The sequence below is a fragment of the Archocentrus centrarchus genome, chromosome 17, assembly GCF_007364275.1.
Source record: "Archocentrus centrarchus isolate MPI-CPG fArcCen1 chromosome 17, fArcCen1, whole genome shotgun sequence".
Classification (NCBI taxonomy): domain Eukaryota; kingdom Metazoa; phylum Chordata; class Actinopteri; order Cichliformes; family Cichlidae; genus Archocentrus; species Archocentrus centrarchus.
The window spans coordinates 23,449,845-23,464,307 of NC_044362.1; the positions used below are offsets into that span (position 1 = coordinate 23,449,845).

Here is a 14,463-nt window from a genome sequence, read left to right on the forward strand (position 1 = left end):
AATCATTCCACCCTGGAAAAAGAACAGTTCAAAGAAATCATTAAGCATCCCAAATTACCATGACATTCATGCCCATGATTGTGAGTGTACGTAAACTTCTGACCACAACTGCATGTCCTGACATAGTGAAACTATAGAGGTTCCCTTTTTTCAAATACTGCGAATACTACATTTACCTATTTAGTAGATCGTGTTCTTTGTAATGTTTGTGGACTGTAATGGAAAGTATCACCAGTTCATGATTCAGAGTATTTGCTTACCTAGTGATTGCCCAGCAATGACCCTGGCATTCTCCCCAGCCACTGCTGCCCGGGCATTCCTCTCACTGGCGTACTGAACGAAGGCGTAGCCCTTGTGCACTGAGCAGCCTACAATCTTGCCGTATTTGGCAAAGATCGCCTCAATGTCAGCCTTTGTTACCACGGCCGTGTTGAGGTTGCCAATGAAGACACGAGAGTTGAGGGAGCGTGGGTCATTCTTGTTGGTCACGTTGCTAGTCTGGGTCTTCCCAGTCATCCTATTCTTACAGCAATGCCTGCATGGAGACAGAGTTGAACACTGCTCAGAAAGCCAGGCAGGTTAGACTGCAGGGGTTACACACAGAAAGTCAAGCAGCAAGCACCACTGGGATGTAAACACTGGTCAGATCTGAGAGCACATGTTGTAAATAATTCCTTGGTTTTACTTTGTACAGGTTGAGAAACAAATCCCTGGCTTGTAAAACTGAAAAAAAAGGCTTTCATGTTATCCTAAAGGCTATATGTAGACAAATTTTCACCCAGTTATGGGCTATTACTGAAAAGATACAATTTTAGAGATGCAGCTAATAATTTTAAATAAATGAATAATCTGTCAGAGATCTGGCTGATTAACTGGATATTTGGTCCATGAAATGTCTGAGATGTTATCCACTTATTTTTTTACAACTGCCACTTCCAAAGATAATACAGAATGAATTAAGTCATCTTTCCCTCTTGAGATTTTTTTTTAATGATTTACCAAATAGATAAGTTTTCTCAAACTAAATAAAAGTATAACAGAAATTATTTTTATTTGGATAACCCCACCTTTTAGATGTGCCAATGGTCTTTTACCTTCTTATTGTCCCCTGTTGCAAGGAAACTTGGTATTATTTTTGATAGTGCTTTAAAATTTGATAAACAGATTACTTCTGAGGCTCCTCAGTAAGGTAAAGGCCTACTTCCCACCACAGGACTTTGAGAAAGTAATTCATGCTTTCATAACTTCTCGTCTAGACTATTGTAATTCTCTCTATGTTGGCTGTGATCAGCGGTTACTTCACAACTTGTTCAAAATAGAGCAGCACGACTGTCAACAGGCAATACATGGCATGATCACATTACACCTACTGTATAATGGCCTGCCTACATTGGCTCCCAATCTATTTTAGGATCCGATTTAAAATCTTATTACTGGTTTTTAAGAGTCTTAATGGTTTGGCGCCTGGCTACTTAACAGATCTTTTGAAACCTTATATTTCTACTAGAGACCTGAGGTCTACAGACCAATGGCTATTAAGTAGTATTCTGGCTTTACTATGGTAACACAGCTTTTTATATATTTGTGATTCTACCTTGGATTTATTATTTAACACTGTTTTGATTTTTTTTTTTTATTGTATTCATTATTGATTTAATGACTATTGTATGTTTGTGATGAACTCTACAGCATTTTGGTCAATGGAGGTTGTTTTTAATGTGCTATAAATAAACTTTGACTTGACTTTGACTTGAAATGAACCAAAGCACTGACAAAGAAGACATTGATAGATATTAATAACAATAAATATCAAGGACAGTTTAAATCAAACTTCAAGCCCCACTAAACATGACTTTATAAAACCAAACCTTGATTACAGCTATATTTTTAAATTAATCTTTTGACTATCTTTTTCTCAATTAATCATTTAAAACATTAAAAAGAAAATAGTGATAAAGAGCCATTCTGGTTTCCTGCTGTCTTTCTTTTGTTGACCAACAGTCCAAAACCCAACAATATTCAGTCTGCTGACATAAAACAAACAAAAAACAAGAAAATCCATAATCAAGTGGGTGAACAAAATAACTGCCAGTAGCTTTGTGTTTGTTTCCTTTCTGCTTTTATATCTTCGACTAATTGCTTGATTGTGGGCGCAGAAATGAGTTTATTTTCATAGAGCCTGAGAGAACTAATACTTGTCATATTTAAAATGCTTGAACAGATTCAATATGGGCATTTTTGCCTAAACTGTTATTTAAAAATGTCTCCAATATTTCTCTCAACTATTCAGTGAATCACATTGGTTGCAGTGCATGAATCATTATGCTGTTTATACAGTTTTTATTCTTATGCAACTGTTCACTAATACTTGTGTCTACTTCCAGTGAGCATGGAGGCTGAGACAGACTGCTATCTGCAGGAGGGGAGAGGCTCTGACATGGAGGCGACTGTGATTCAGACGTGTGAATCTGATAGATCTCACTACACATGTGAACTGTGTTCCCACATTTGAAAATAGCACATCATGCTGAAGTCACAAGAATCCACACTCACTGCTTTACCTGTTATTTTTGTGTGTTTTTTTCTTTTTTGTTTCTTTTTTTTCTTCATGTGCAGTGCCAGTGGTGCCCTTTGTACTCAAGCTGAATATTTCACATTACAACTATGCACATCTATATCACAGCATTTCAGGGGGGGGAACTGTACTATTATATATTTGTACAGGTATTGTTGACACATTATGTTTTTACATATGCAGTCAAGCGAAGAAAGTAAGCTCCCATTCAGTTCCAAGGTTTTACATATCAGAAGATGATAAAAAAAAAGGACCTTAGGAGGTCTTAAAATGAGGTAAATACCGACATGGCCACTTAGAATTGGCGCTTCCAGCACAGGAAAAGTCAGGCGTTTTTTTTTTGTTTTTTTTTTAAATACTCACAGTCTTTCAAAGTTGTTCATCGGACACTGGTTGCTTGAGGTTTAACTGTGTGCAACCATCTGTAAAACATAGTGGAAGCTCTGTCATTGCAGCTCCAGGCAGTGGTGTTGTGGATCTTGGCAAAAGTACTGTCAGATTTGGATCCAGCGTGCTCTTTCTTTCTAGAAAGAGTTTGATTGGCATCAGCTTCATTTTTCAGCATGACACAAACACTGCCAAAACAGTAAAAGCACACAGTGAAACACTATTAGTCGTGGGTTGGCCTCCAGACAGCCCGGACCTCAACATTATTGAAGCAGTGTGGGATCATCTTGACAGAGAACAGAACAAAAAGCAGCCAACATCCAAAGAAGAGCTTTGAATATCCTTCAAGAAGCCTGGAGAACTGTTCCTGAAGACTGCTTAAAGAAATGACAAGAAAGATGCCTAAGAGAGTTCAGACTGTGCTGAAGAATAAAGGTGCTCAAACCAAATACTGATGTTCAAACTCTGTTTTTACCTTATAAACTGTATTTCCATGTATGTTTGCACATGTTTCAATAAATGATTTCTTGTAAAATATAAAGAAATTACTTGTAGCACAGTCCTATATAATGAGTGAACCATGTAAAATAAAGCGTATTAGACCAGTGTTAACTTGATGGATGTGGGTGGGGTGTGTAACTCTGATCAACTATGTGGATTGATTATTTTTCAGGACAGGGCTGATGTCTTGGACAGTACTGGGTGCAGCACTCAAACAACACAATCTCACGGTGCCTTCCAGAAAATGGGACATTAGAAGACTACCAGTAAAATGGCATCAAGAATACAATGTGAATTCTGTAAATTTTAGGTTTTCATATTCGTTATTGTTGTTTTTGTTTGTCTGTTTTTTTGCCGTTGAAACTGACAGTTTCTCCAGAGGAGAGGACAAGCTTTCACAATTGCCCCAAGATAACGAGTGATATTCTGATGTTGGAGTTTTCATGAATACAGCTCTGCATAACAAGACAGCATAAACCTGGAAACTTATTTTCTTTGACTGAATAGACCTAAATAAAACAGGCATAGTCTAACTTGTTATATCATTCCATGAAGTAAAAAAAAAAAAAGTCAAGAAGTCAGACTTTATTATAATTTCAACATGAAGTCACAAAGTTTGCAGATGTATTATTGCCATACTTGTAAAAATGGGATTTTAACAGCAATCTAAAAATAAGACAAATATTTTGTGATTAATTATATTAAAGGACAAAACACAACAATGGCATTGACTGAGAAAGTTTTACAGACAGGCAGAGATGAAGACTGCTTCTTGTCTGCAGCAGGAAGGCTCTTATTTCACACCAGAACATTAACAGGTTATAAACGTTTTGCTGTAATTCAAAGGATGCTCCACAGCTGAACATGAACTAAAACAAGAAAAGCAAAAATCTCTTATTTTTATGACAGTGTTCTGAAAGTAGCAGGCAGCACAGTGGTGTGGTGGTTAGCACTGCTGCTTCACAGCAAGAAGGTACTAGGTTTGATTTCACCTTGGGCGGGGTCTTTTTGTGTGGAGTTTGCATGGGTTTTTCTCTGGGTACTCCGGTTTCCTCCCACAGTCCAAAGACATGCAGTAAGTGGGGGTTAGGTTAAGTGGTGATTCTAACTTGGTGTGAAGTGTTGGCCCTGCAACAGGCTGGCAACCTGTACAGGGTGTACCCAGCCTCTTGCCCCATGACAGCTGGGATAGGCTGAACAGGATAAGCAGAAGAGAATAGATGGATGGTTCTGGAAATAGTTTCTCTCATTGATTCCCCCAAAGAGGAACATATAATGTTAAAATATCATACAGAGTGATATTCAGGCTGGGGTTTAGAAATTGTTGTTGTCTTTCTGTGGGGGAGCTGTTTGAATAGTCACCTAATGTGTAACAAAAGAATCCGCTGTAATGCTAATGATCGTCTTTACTCGCTTACCTGTCTGCATAAGTTATTTTTTGCCCTTAGAATTACTTTAGTGATTTACTGGTGATGTCCATTATTTATTTATTTTTTTATTACAAAGGTGTGGACATTTTTTTGTAGTACCCCTTTCAGAGTGTAGACTTTAAAAAGAGATTTACAAAGTGTTTTGTGGCAGGCAATTTGCAGCCTCAGATGAACAATGTGACATATTACACAATGGCATTATTTATTTACCAAACACTATGTGTGATGTGTGTGAAAAATTAAGTACACAATTACTGCTTCTTACGAGGTGCACTTGATTAACTGGTTAATTGAATATTACCAAATATGGCCACCTCTATAAAAACAGAAGTCTGGTGGTTCAGGTGTGTGTTAATTTAATTTAATTTAATTTAATTTATTTGGGACAATGCACATTAATAAAACAATCAATACTTAGTACAGATTGTAAATGAGCCAGATTATAGCATATTTGCTAATTTGCATCTGTAGTCCCTAGGCAGAAGGACAAACAACAGAAAACGTCATGAATATACAATAGTAGTAAAAGACAACACATTGACAAACATTAAAACAATATACAAATGGAAAAAGAAAAAAGGAGAAAAAAAAAAAAAAAAAAATTCGTGAAAGTGCGAACATGTCTGGGAACTTTTAATGAACTGCTTAAGGTGCTTTTTAAAAGTACTGTAAGTGGAGCATTCTCTGATGTTAGTCGGTACAGTATTCCAGAAATGACCCCCTCTGACTGACAGAACCGTTTGTCCAAAGGTTGTTTTTCTACGGGGGATCTCAAGGTCTCCTCTGGAAGAGGCTCTGGTGCCAAAACCTCGGTCAGTTCTTGATTTAATGTATGTTGAAAGTGGAACTGGAGCTAGTCCATGAAGAACTTTATAGATCAAGCAGCTATTTTTAAATTTAATAAAATTTTCAAAATTGAGCATATTGTATTTTTCCAAAATATTACACTGATGATATGATAAGGGCTTTTGATCAAGGATTTTTATAGCCTTTTAAATAATATTTCTATTGGTTTTAAGAACGTATCTCCAGTGAGTGACCAAGATGTAATGCAATAATCTATATGTGATAATATCATTGAATGTAGAAAAACCTTAGCTGAAATAATTGTCATTGATGGTCTAATTTGTTTGAAGTTATTTAAATTTAATTTAATTATGCTTGCTGTAAGTTTTATATGTTTTTTAAAAGACAGTGTGGGATCCAGTGTGACCCCAAGGTACCTGAAATCCTGCACAAGATCAAGCTCTTCGCCCCCCAGGAACACACTAGACCGCTCCAGTTTTATAGGTTTTTTTGTAAACATCATTGTAACTGTTTTTTTCTTATTCAGCAGTAAGGAGGACTGAAGGAGCCAGTGTTGTATATTCTCCAAGGCTAATGTGAGGATTGAAGATGCTTCCTGTGGACTTTTGGCAGGTGTAAAAATAACAGCATCATCAGCGTACATTTGGAAGTGGACACTTTGACACACATTTGGCAAATCATTTATATACAAAGAAAACAGAACTGGTCCCAAAATAGAGCCCTGGGGAACCCCTGCTGGACAGTCAAGGTATGACGACATTGTGCCCCTGACAGACACAGACTGTCTCCTGTTGGATAAATAAGATTGAAACCAAGCTAATGCATCTTCGGCAAAGTTAAAATAAGTCAGTTTGGACAGAAGGACCTGATGGTCCACTGTATCAAATGCCTTCTTTAAATCTAGAAAGACTGCACCAACACAGGTGGTTTTATCGAGCAGGGATTTCACTGTTTCTATAAGGACACAATTTGCCGTCTCTGTGGAATGATACTGGCGAAACCCGAACTGCATGGGGTGCAGAAGAGAATGGTGGCTGAGATGTTTGTTCAGCAGCTTGGCAATCCATTTTTCTGCAACCTTAGAAACAACAGGGAGGATGCTAATGGGACGATAGTTAGAAATATTTTATTTGTCTCCTGATTTAAAAATTGGTGAGACTATGGCACCCTTCCAACTTGCTGGGACTGTTGCCATTCTGATGGATAAATTTATCAGATGTGTTATTGGACAAACCAGTGCATCTTGGTGTGTTTTTAAAAAGTGTGTGTCAAGCCCGTATGCGTCTTTAGTTTTTGAAGCCCTCATTGATTGAATTATACTAGCGACGTCCATATCTGTAATTTGATCTAATCTAAAAAGAGGCTGTCCAGAGTCATTAGAATTGCAAACTATCTCTGACTGACTAAACATATGTCTTATTTCATCAATAGACTTAATGAAAAAGTTATTGAACTCAGTTGCTAATTCTTTTGGATTAATCAACAACTTGTTATTAACTTTTATTTCCAATCTATCATTGATCATTTTATGTTCCTTACCTATCAGTTTATTTATGTTTTGCCATATGATTTTGACATTTCCATTAGCACCTTTGATTACATCCAGAAAGAAATTTGCTTTGGCTTTACGTAGTGCATTAGTAGTTTTATTCCTCATGGAAGTAAATCTTTGCCTATCAACAGTCAACCCAGTTTTCAAAGAGGTTTTAAGCAAAATGTCTCTTTCTTTCATAAGTTTTTTACAGTAGTTATTTAGCCATGGCAGTTGTTTTTTCCTTATATTTTCTTTTCCTCTTTTAAGAAAAGGTTCCATAAGTTCTGTGATTTTTGAATTAAATATTTGAGAGTTGAGTTCAATATTATCTTCCAAAAACAATTCGGGCCAATTTACTTCGTTTATAATATCTTCAAGATTTGAATGTGAATGTTTTGGAATAAATTTATGATGATTATTAAAATTAGCGGTATTGAATCGTTTTTTACTTAATTTGCGGGAGAAAAGTACAATATTATGATCAGAAAGACCTGTAATGAGATTATATGTTTTAAGAATCCTCTCAGCATGATTTGTAAATAAAAGATCTATGAGAGTTTCAGAATGATTTGTTAATCTAGTTGGGTTTTCTATTATTTGTGTTAAATTAAAATAATCAGTAATTCGTTTAAGATTTGTTCGTTCTTTCTTTACATTCCAATTAATATTAAAATCACCCAGTAAAATAATTTCTTTAAATTTATCACAATGATCAAGAAGAATCCTAAGTTGATCATAGAAATCATTTTTTGCTGTGGGCTTTCTATACATACATACTATTATAAAAGACATTGTTTCAGAAAGTGATATCTCTACACCAACACATTCCAAAACTATTTCTCTTGGCCATTCAATCATTGTACACTTAAGAGTATTTCTAACATATATTAATACTCCCCCACCTTTTCCAACTTTCTCTGTCCTTCCTAAATACATTATAACCGGGCATATTTACTACAGCCTCTGGGGAAGAGTGGGACAGCCACGTCTCCGAAAGTCCTAAAAAGTCAATGTTGGAATTACAGAGCAGGTGTTCCAGCTGTTCACGTTTTGGCCTCATACTGCGGATATTCAAGTGCCCGCCAAATAATCAATCTTCCAGGAGTGAACGACCCAGCAAATTCACCATGAGGTAAGGCCATGCAATGCTCAGAGAAACTGCAAGAAACTCAGGAGTTATATCTCAGTTACCATGTTAAATGTTAAAGTTTGTGACACTATAAAAAGCCTGAACAAGGATGGCTTGTTTTCAGAGTTGCCAGGAGAAAGCCTCTTCTCTCTAAAAACAACATGGAAGCACAGCTTAGGGCCCCATTCTGTCTGCTGCATCGGTTGCATGCTGACGGTGACGTTGCCACAGCTCTGTACCATTTATACCAGTGCTTAGAGTGTGGATACCCACTCAAGTATTCTGCTGAACAATAGGTGTTGCCACTTACTTTTTTTTTTTTAAGCCTGTCATGTCTGGCATTTTTCACAATCGGAATGATGATCCGAACGTAATGATGTACCAAACATATTTGCTTTTACAAGAACAGCTCTATATGTTTTCTATAGGCTATTCTTGTTAATGTTTGTATTTTTATTTATTTATCTTTTTATTTAGTTATTTATGCCAAGTCTGACAGGCAACAAGGAAGGGGCAAGAACAAGTGGTGGGGGGGAGAAGAAGGGGGGGGGGGGACAAAAGTAAGAAAAGAGGAAAGAAAAAAAAAACAAAGAAAAGTAGATATACTCACACACACTCACACATCCATACACACACGCACACACAATTTTATTGTTCGTAGTAATGTGTGTGTATGCGCCTCTGTCATGCAGTGTACTCAATAATGAGGGCAAGAAACTGCAACCATGCCCCCGCGATCCAGAGGCGAATAGGGAAAGGACCCAGGGGACCCAGGCCATCCACAGCCCAGGAGCTCAGAAGACCTGAGGCCACACAATGGCAACCGCGTGCACACCCCAGAGGAGGAAGGAGGGTGACCACAGACGGAGCCCCCATAGTCAAAGGGCTAGAGTCCAGAGAGCCAGCTAGCTACTGGCTCACTAGGCACCCCAGTTCCCTACACCCCCCCACAGCCCAGGGAAGGCAGGTCCAGGGCCTGAAGTGACTGCACCCCCAGGACACCACCGTGCTCCAGACCGGCACCCACTGCCCCCACTGCGAACACGACACAACACACACCCCCACACGCATACAAAAGACAACAAATACACACACACGCTCGCACGCGCGCGCACACACACACACACACACACACACACATACAGTGGTCCTGAGTCAGAACCGACCGGCCCCATATGGATAACGGCTGCTACCCCACTTGCGCGCCCCACCCCCCCCCATGGGGGGGCACCCAGAATCCCGGAATGCCAGCCAGACACCCCGACGCGGGCCAACCCACCCCACACGGCGGTGCGCCCAAGGGGGCACAGACCCCTCCAGCGCAGGGAGGGGCCCAACCGGGAAACGGGCAACCCCGGGCACCAGGGCCCCAGACCCCGCACCCGCACCCCGGTCCCCGCAGAGGAAGCCGGCCACCCGGTGTTGCCACTTAGGCAAAACCTCCACATCAGTGCCGATATAGGGGGAGAAGTTTTTTCCAGAAAAACTTTCAAACATCTCCCTCTGTGTACTCTGTGGATCTCTGAGCTTCTCTTTTGACATATTGTTAAATTTTTCTCTTGAATCTGGCTCCAGCAGCAGCGCAATGTCCAAGGTTGCGAAAATTGAGAGGTACATGACCGTGAATGTGTGACAAGTGTGACAGTGAATGTGACATCACTTTTGTCATATGGCATCATTCACCAGGGCAAGTATGGCGAGCATAATGGCCCCATTAATTTGCAAAGTTGCATCTGAACAAACCTCAAGGCTTCTATAAAAGTGATCTTTGGAAAGATGAGACCAAAGTAGAGATATTTGGCCATTTCACCTCCAGATTTGGTGAAAACCAAACACAGTATACCAGCACAAACACTTCTAAACCAACTGTCAATCTCTCTGTGGGAGTGGCGCAGTGGCACTCGTCTTGCAGCCGGAAGGTTGCAGGTTCGAGCCCCTGTCCCTGCACTGCGTTGTGTCCTTGGGCAAGACACTTAAACCACATTGCCTAACGTTAGTGCCGGTCTCTGGCTGCATGACCGCAGATTCTCGTTTCTGGATGAGTAATCTGGAACAGTCATTTCATTGTGTGCCTTGTGCGTACAGTGACAATGAGTTGAATCTAACACTGTTGGAGGGGTGATAAATTGGGTTTGTTTTGCATCCACAGTACCTGGGCACCTTGTGGTCATTGAGTCGATCATGAACTCCTCTGTATACCAAAGTACTTCAGAGTCAAATGTGAGGCCATCTGTCTGACAGCTAAAGTTGGGCCCAAATTGAATCATGCAGCAGGACAATGATCCTGAGCACAGCAGTAAATCTACAACAGAACAGCAGAAAAAGAAAAGAATCGAGATGTTGCAATGGCCCAGTCAAAGTCCAGACCTCAACCCGGTTGACATGCTGTGGTTGGACCTGAACTGTGTGTAATCTAATGCCAGCAAACCTCAATGAACTGAAGCAACGTTGTAAAGAAGAATGGGGCAAAATCTTCCACAGCCAATTGAGAGACTGATAAAGGCATACAGAAAAAAACATTTACTACAAGCTATTTATGTCATGGCCGGGGAGGAAACAGGCGAGGAATGGCTGACACGAAGGACTCCAGAAGTCAGCGTAACTTAAAAGGGATTTATTTCAACGGGAAAAAACAAATACAAAAAACCTTGGATGACAGATAAGAGGAGACGAAGAGGAGACGAAGGGAAGCCACAGGGAGCACAGGAACATACGGGCACAAAAACGTCAACGACGCGACAAGGAGCATGGGAAACACAAGACTTAAATACACAGAGGGGCTGATGAGGGAAGAGGAAACAGGTGGGCACACAGGTGATTATGATTACCCTAACGGGGGGAAAGCAAAACTGAAGACAAGGAACAGACGACCATCAAAGTAAAACAGGAAGCCAGAAAGGGGGAGACAAAGACGCAGACGCAGACTAGACACCAGGAAAACATGTGGAACAAGATGACAACATAGAAACCGAGAAAATAACAAACACCAAGAAAACATAACACTGGGCCACCGGCCCAGGACATGACAATTTATCATTCTACAATCTAATGAATGATGGGGTGTTCCTTGGTTTTCACACACATACTGATTCAGCATAATGGCTTAATTTTTGTTAAATAAATGGCGCAGTGTGATATGTTGTTGTATTTAAATCATTTTAAATACCAGATGATTTTTTTATTATGTCCTGATATGCAAAACCTTGGAAATGAAAGAGGATTTACATTCTTTTTTATGACTGTATATGTAGAAACTTAATGTGTATAAAGGATCCATCCCTCTAGGATTGCTACCACAGTAAAATGTAAAACACAAATTGATTTAACTGCATTAAAATTAACTACATAACAAATACTCATGCTTAGTTTAAGTACTCTAAGTACAGCCATAACCAGGGACAGCACACATCCCAGACACTACCTCCTCACCCCCCTGCCTTCTGGGCAGGGCAGAGCAGTTACACTGTTGAACTCTGACCATATCAAACCCAATAGACAATCTCCTTGCACATCCACTGAGCCATTTTAGCACATTGCATACAGTTGTAAATCAATCATTTATTTGCTGTTTATACTCCCTCTGCTCACTGTAAATATCGGATCCTTATTTATTTTATTTATATTTCTTATTTTCTATCTCTGATTATTTATTATTTCTGCTCTTTTGTTGGAAGATGGCTGCAACAAAATTTCATTGTACTATGCAATGACAACAAAAATATCTTATCTTGTGTCTTTGAATGCAAGATTTATTTGAGTGTGGCGTGCCTATGTTTAAGGATATGAATATTTTAACCACCATAGGAGAGGAATTGCTTTCAAACAGAAACCAGGTCAACAGAAAAAAGAGAAATCATTTAACTGGACTCCTCAATTAAATCTGCCTTGGAGCATAAAGCCAACAGATCATCTCAAATGAGTCTTAGGGCAATCTTTCTGTAAACATCAGCAGCCCATCATGAGCTTATTACAGCTCCGTGGAGCCTGCACTGTTTGCTCCCATCATGCCACAGTCCTGCAGGACGAGCATAAAGACGTGCAGCAAGGGAATCTGGCACATCCACTTGAAGATAAAGGAAGAAACTTTCAGGTTGCTGCTTCTTGGAATTCCCAGTTGGTGATGATCTTTGTTTGTGAGTGCGAGTGTGTAATGAGGCTTTCTTAACCCAGATTCCACAAACTGTAGACACATTGTCATGCAGGATAAGCTCTCATGAAGCTGTAAGGACAGCAGCGAGTCCCAGTGGTTAGCACTGTCACAGCTCCTCACAGAGAGAAGAGGAAATAATTATTAATAGTAACAATTATTTGACTACATTTAGATATATCTGCCAATGTATCATCATAATTGATTAATTTCCAATCACTGTGGTTTAAGCTTCTTAATTATGAGGGTGTTCTGGGTTTTCCTTGCATTATGGGTTCATAAATGGACTTTTTTTTAATACTTTAAGTTGAAAAAAGTATCATTGTCACAACAGACAGACTGTTTAGAGAGGCCTAGCATTTTTACACATTATTGTTTGTGCAGATTAAACAACAAATATATAATTTGTTAATTAAAGCTTATGCTTGTTGACTGATTTTATTTCCTGTACAGAGTCAGGTTAGCTGTCTTTCTGCTAAGCTAAGCTAATCACCTGCTGGACCAGCTTTTTCCTCTACCACACAAACACACAAAATCTTCTAACTCAACACTAAATGCGAGAAAGCCAAAATACATATTTATTAAAATCTCAAATATTGGCTTTAATAAATTAGGTGCAGCTGGTTTGAGGTCCTTAGCTGCTCTGTCACATGTGAATATATTTAATTATTTGATTATGCTTGGTGAAAATGACTACATTTATGACTACATCTGCAATGCACAGCAGCCTGAAGTGAAATTACACATGTACAGAAAGAGGTGTAATGATATCCACAGGTATTTTCTAAAAAATATTGTTCCTGCTAGGGATGGAGGTGTGAGCATGCAGAATGACAGTTACCTTAAACATCCTCACACACATACACAAACACAGCTACTCTCACCACAGTCAATCCTTCAATCCTCTCTCAGGCTCCCTTCACGTCACAGTACCCCCCGCACCATCCTCCCAAACTTCTTTACCTCCATCCTTTGCCTCCACCCACACATAATCCACTCTAAATCTCCTCTGCTGCTCTTTAAAAAATCTCCTTTTGCACAACAGAGAAGGGTAGATGAATTAAGACTGCTGTGAGTCCCACATTATGGTAGTGTTGTGAGTTTTCTAGAGTTAATTGACTTAATTATCAACAGCGCAGAGCAGGAAGCTACCAGTCAATCCAATCAAACCTCAAATTGCATTCACTCCGTCTCTGGCTTTGAATAGCCTCGCAACCCCCGCCACCTAACCCAACCTGCAGAGTGAATGATGGATGTGGAGTGCAATGAATGGGCTCTTTCAGGCAAATGTACAGAGGTGAGGCCATTAGAAAGCAGATAGTTGATTAAGCAGGAGAACATTTTAAACAGATTTAATGGGAGAAAATGTAATTCATACCAATGCTGAGCACTGAGTGAAAGATGTAGACTTTGCTTATTGATTACTAGTTGAGAGTTTTAAATGCACAGTGCTAGAAAGACTTTATATTCATGTTTTGTTGTATACAGCGGAGTGGGACATGCAAAAAAAAAAAAAAAAGAGTCTGTTGTTTCTTACATTTGATTTCTGGACTGCAAACCCCTTTGAAACCCTACAGCATAACCTATGCTGCAACAGATGCTACAACCTAAACCGTAATCTGACGTGCAACTCCCTGGAAATGTAACTATGCATTGTGTCAATGCAGCCTGTGACTATTGTGACAGGCCTGTTCAGTACTGTCAATTCGCTCTGTGGCTTTCCAGATACTATTTATCACAGGTTTTTTTTTTTTTTAATTTATCAGTAAGAGAAAAATAATCATAGCCTCAATATAAGGATTCACAGATGTCAGCAAATTTCTGGAGAGGGATTGCCAAAACTATGAGAATAGACACGAGGGAATGCACCGAGAAGTGGAAAAACCTGAGGGACAAAAAAAAAAAAAAACAACCCAGGAGCATTTTATTTGTTTCTATTGTGCCTGGCACCGC

General features: G+C 39.4%; 1 protein-coding gene across 2 annotated transcripts in view; it reads right to left on the reverse strand.

Moving 5' to 3' along the window:
* The window catches only part of LOC115795925 (RALY RNA binding protein like), a 70,194-nt gene that overhangs the window by 40,674 nt on the left and 15,057 nt on the right, over window positions 1-14,463 (reverse strand). The window contains exons 1-2 of one of the 2 annotated variants that reach the window (XM_030752067.1): window positions 2,939-3,019; window positions 261-535 (exon numbers count right to left, since the gene is read on the reverse strand). In XM_030752067.1, the coding sequence (XP_030607927.1) occupies window positions 261-535; window positions 2,939-2,958 (295 nt within the window). In that variant the 5' untranslated portion in view covers window positions 2,959-3,019. Of the gene's footprint in view, window positions 1-260; window positions 536-2,938; window positions 3,020-14,463 lie in introns of those variants that run through there. The other variant, XM_030752068.1, reaches the window with a different exon arrangement.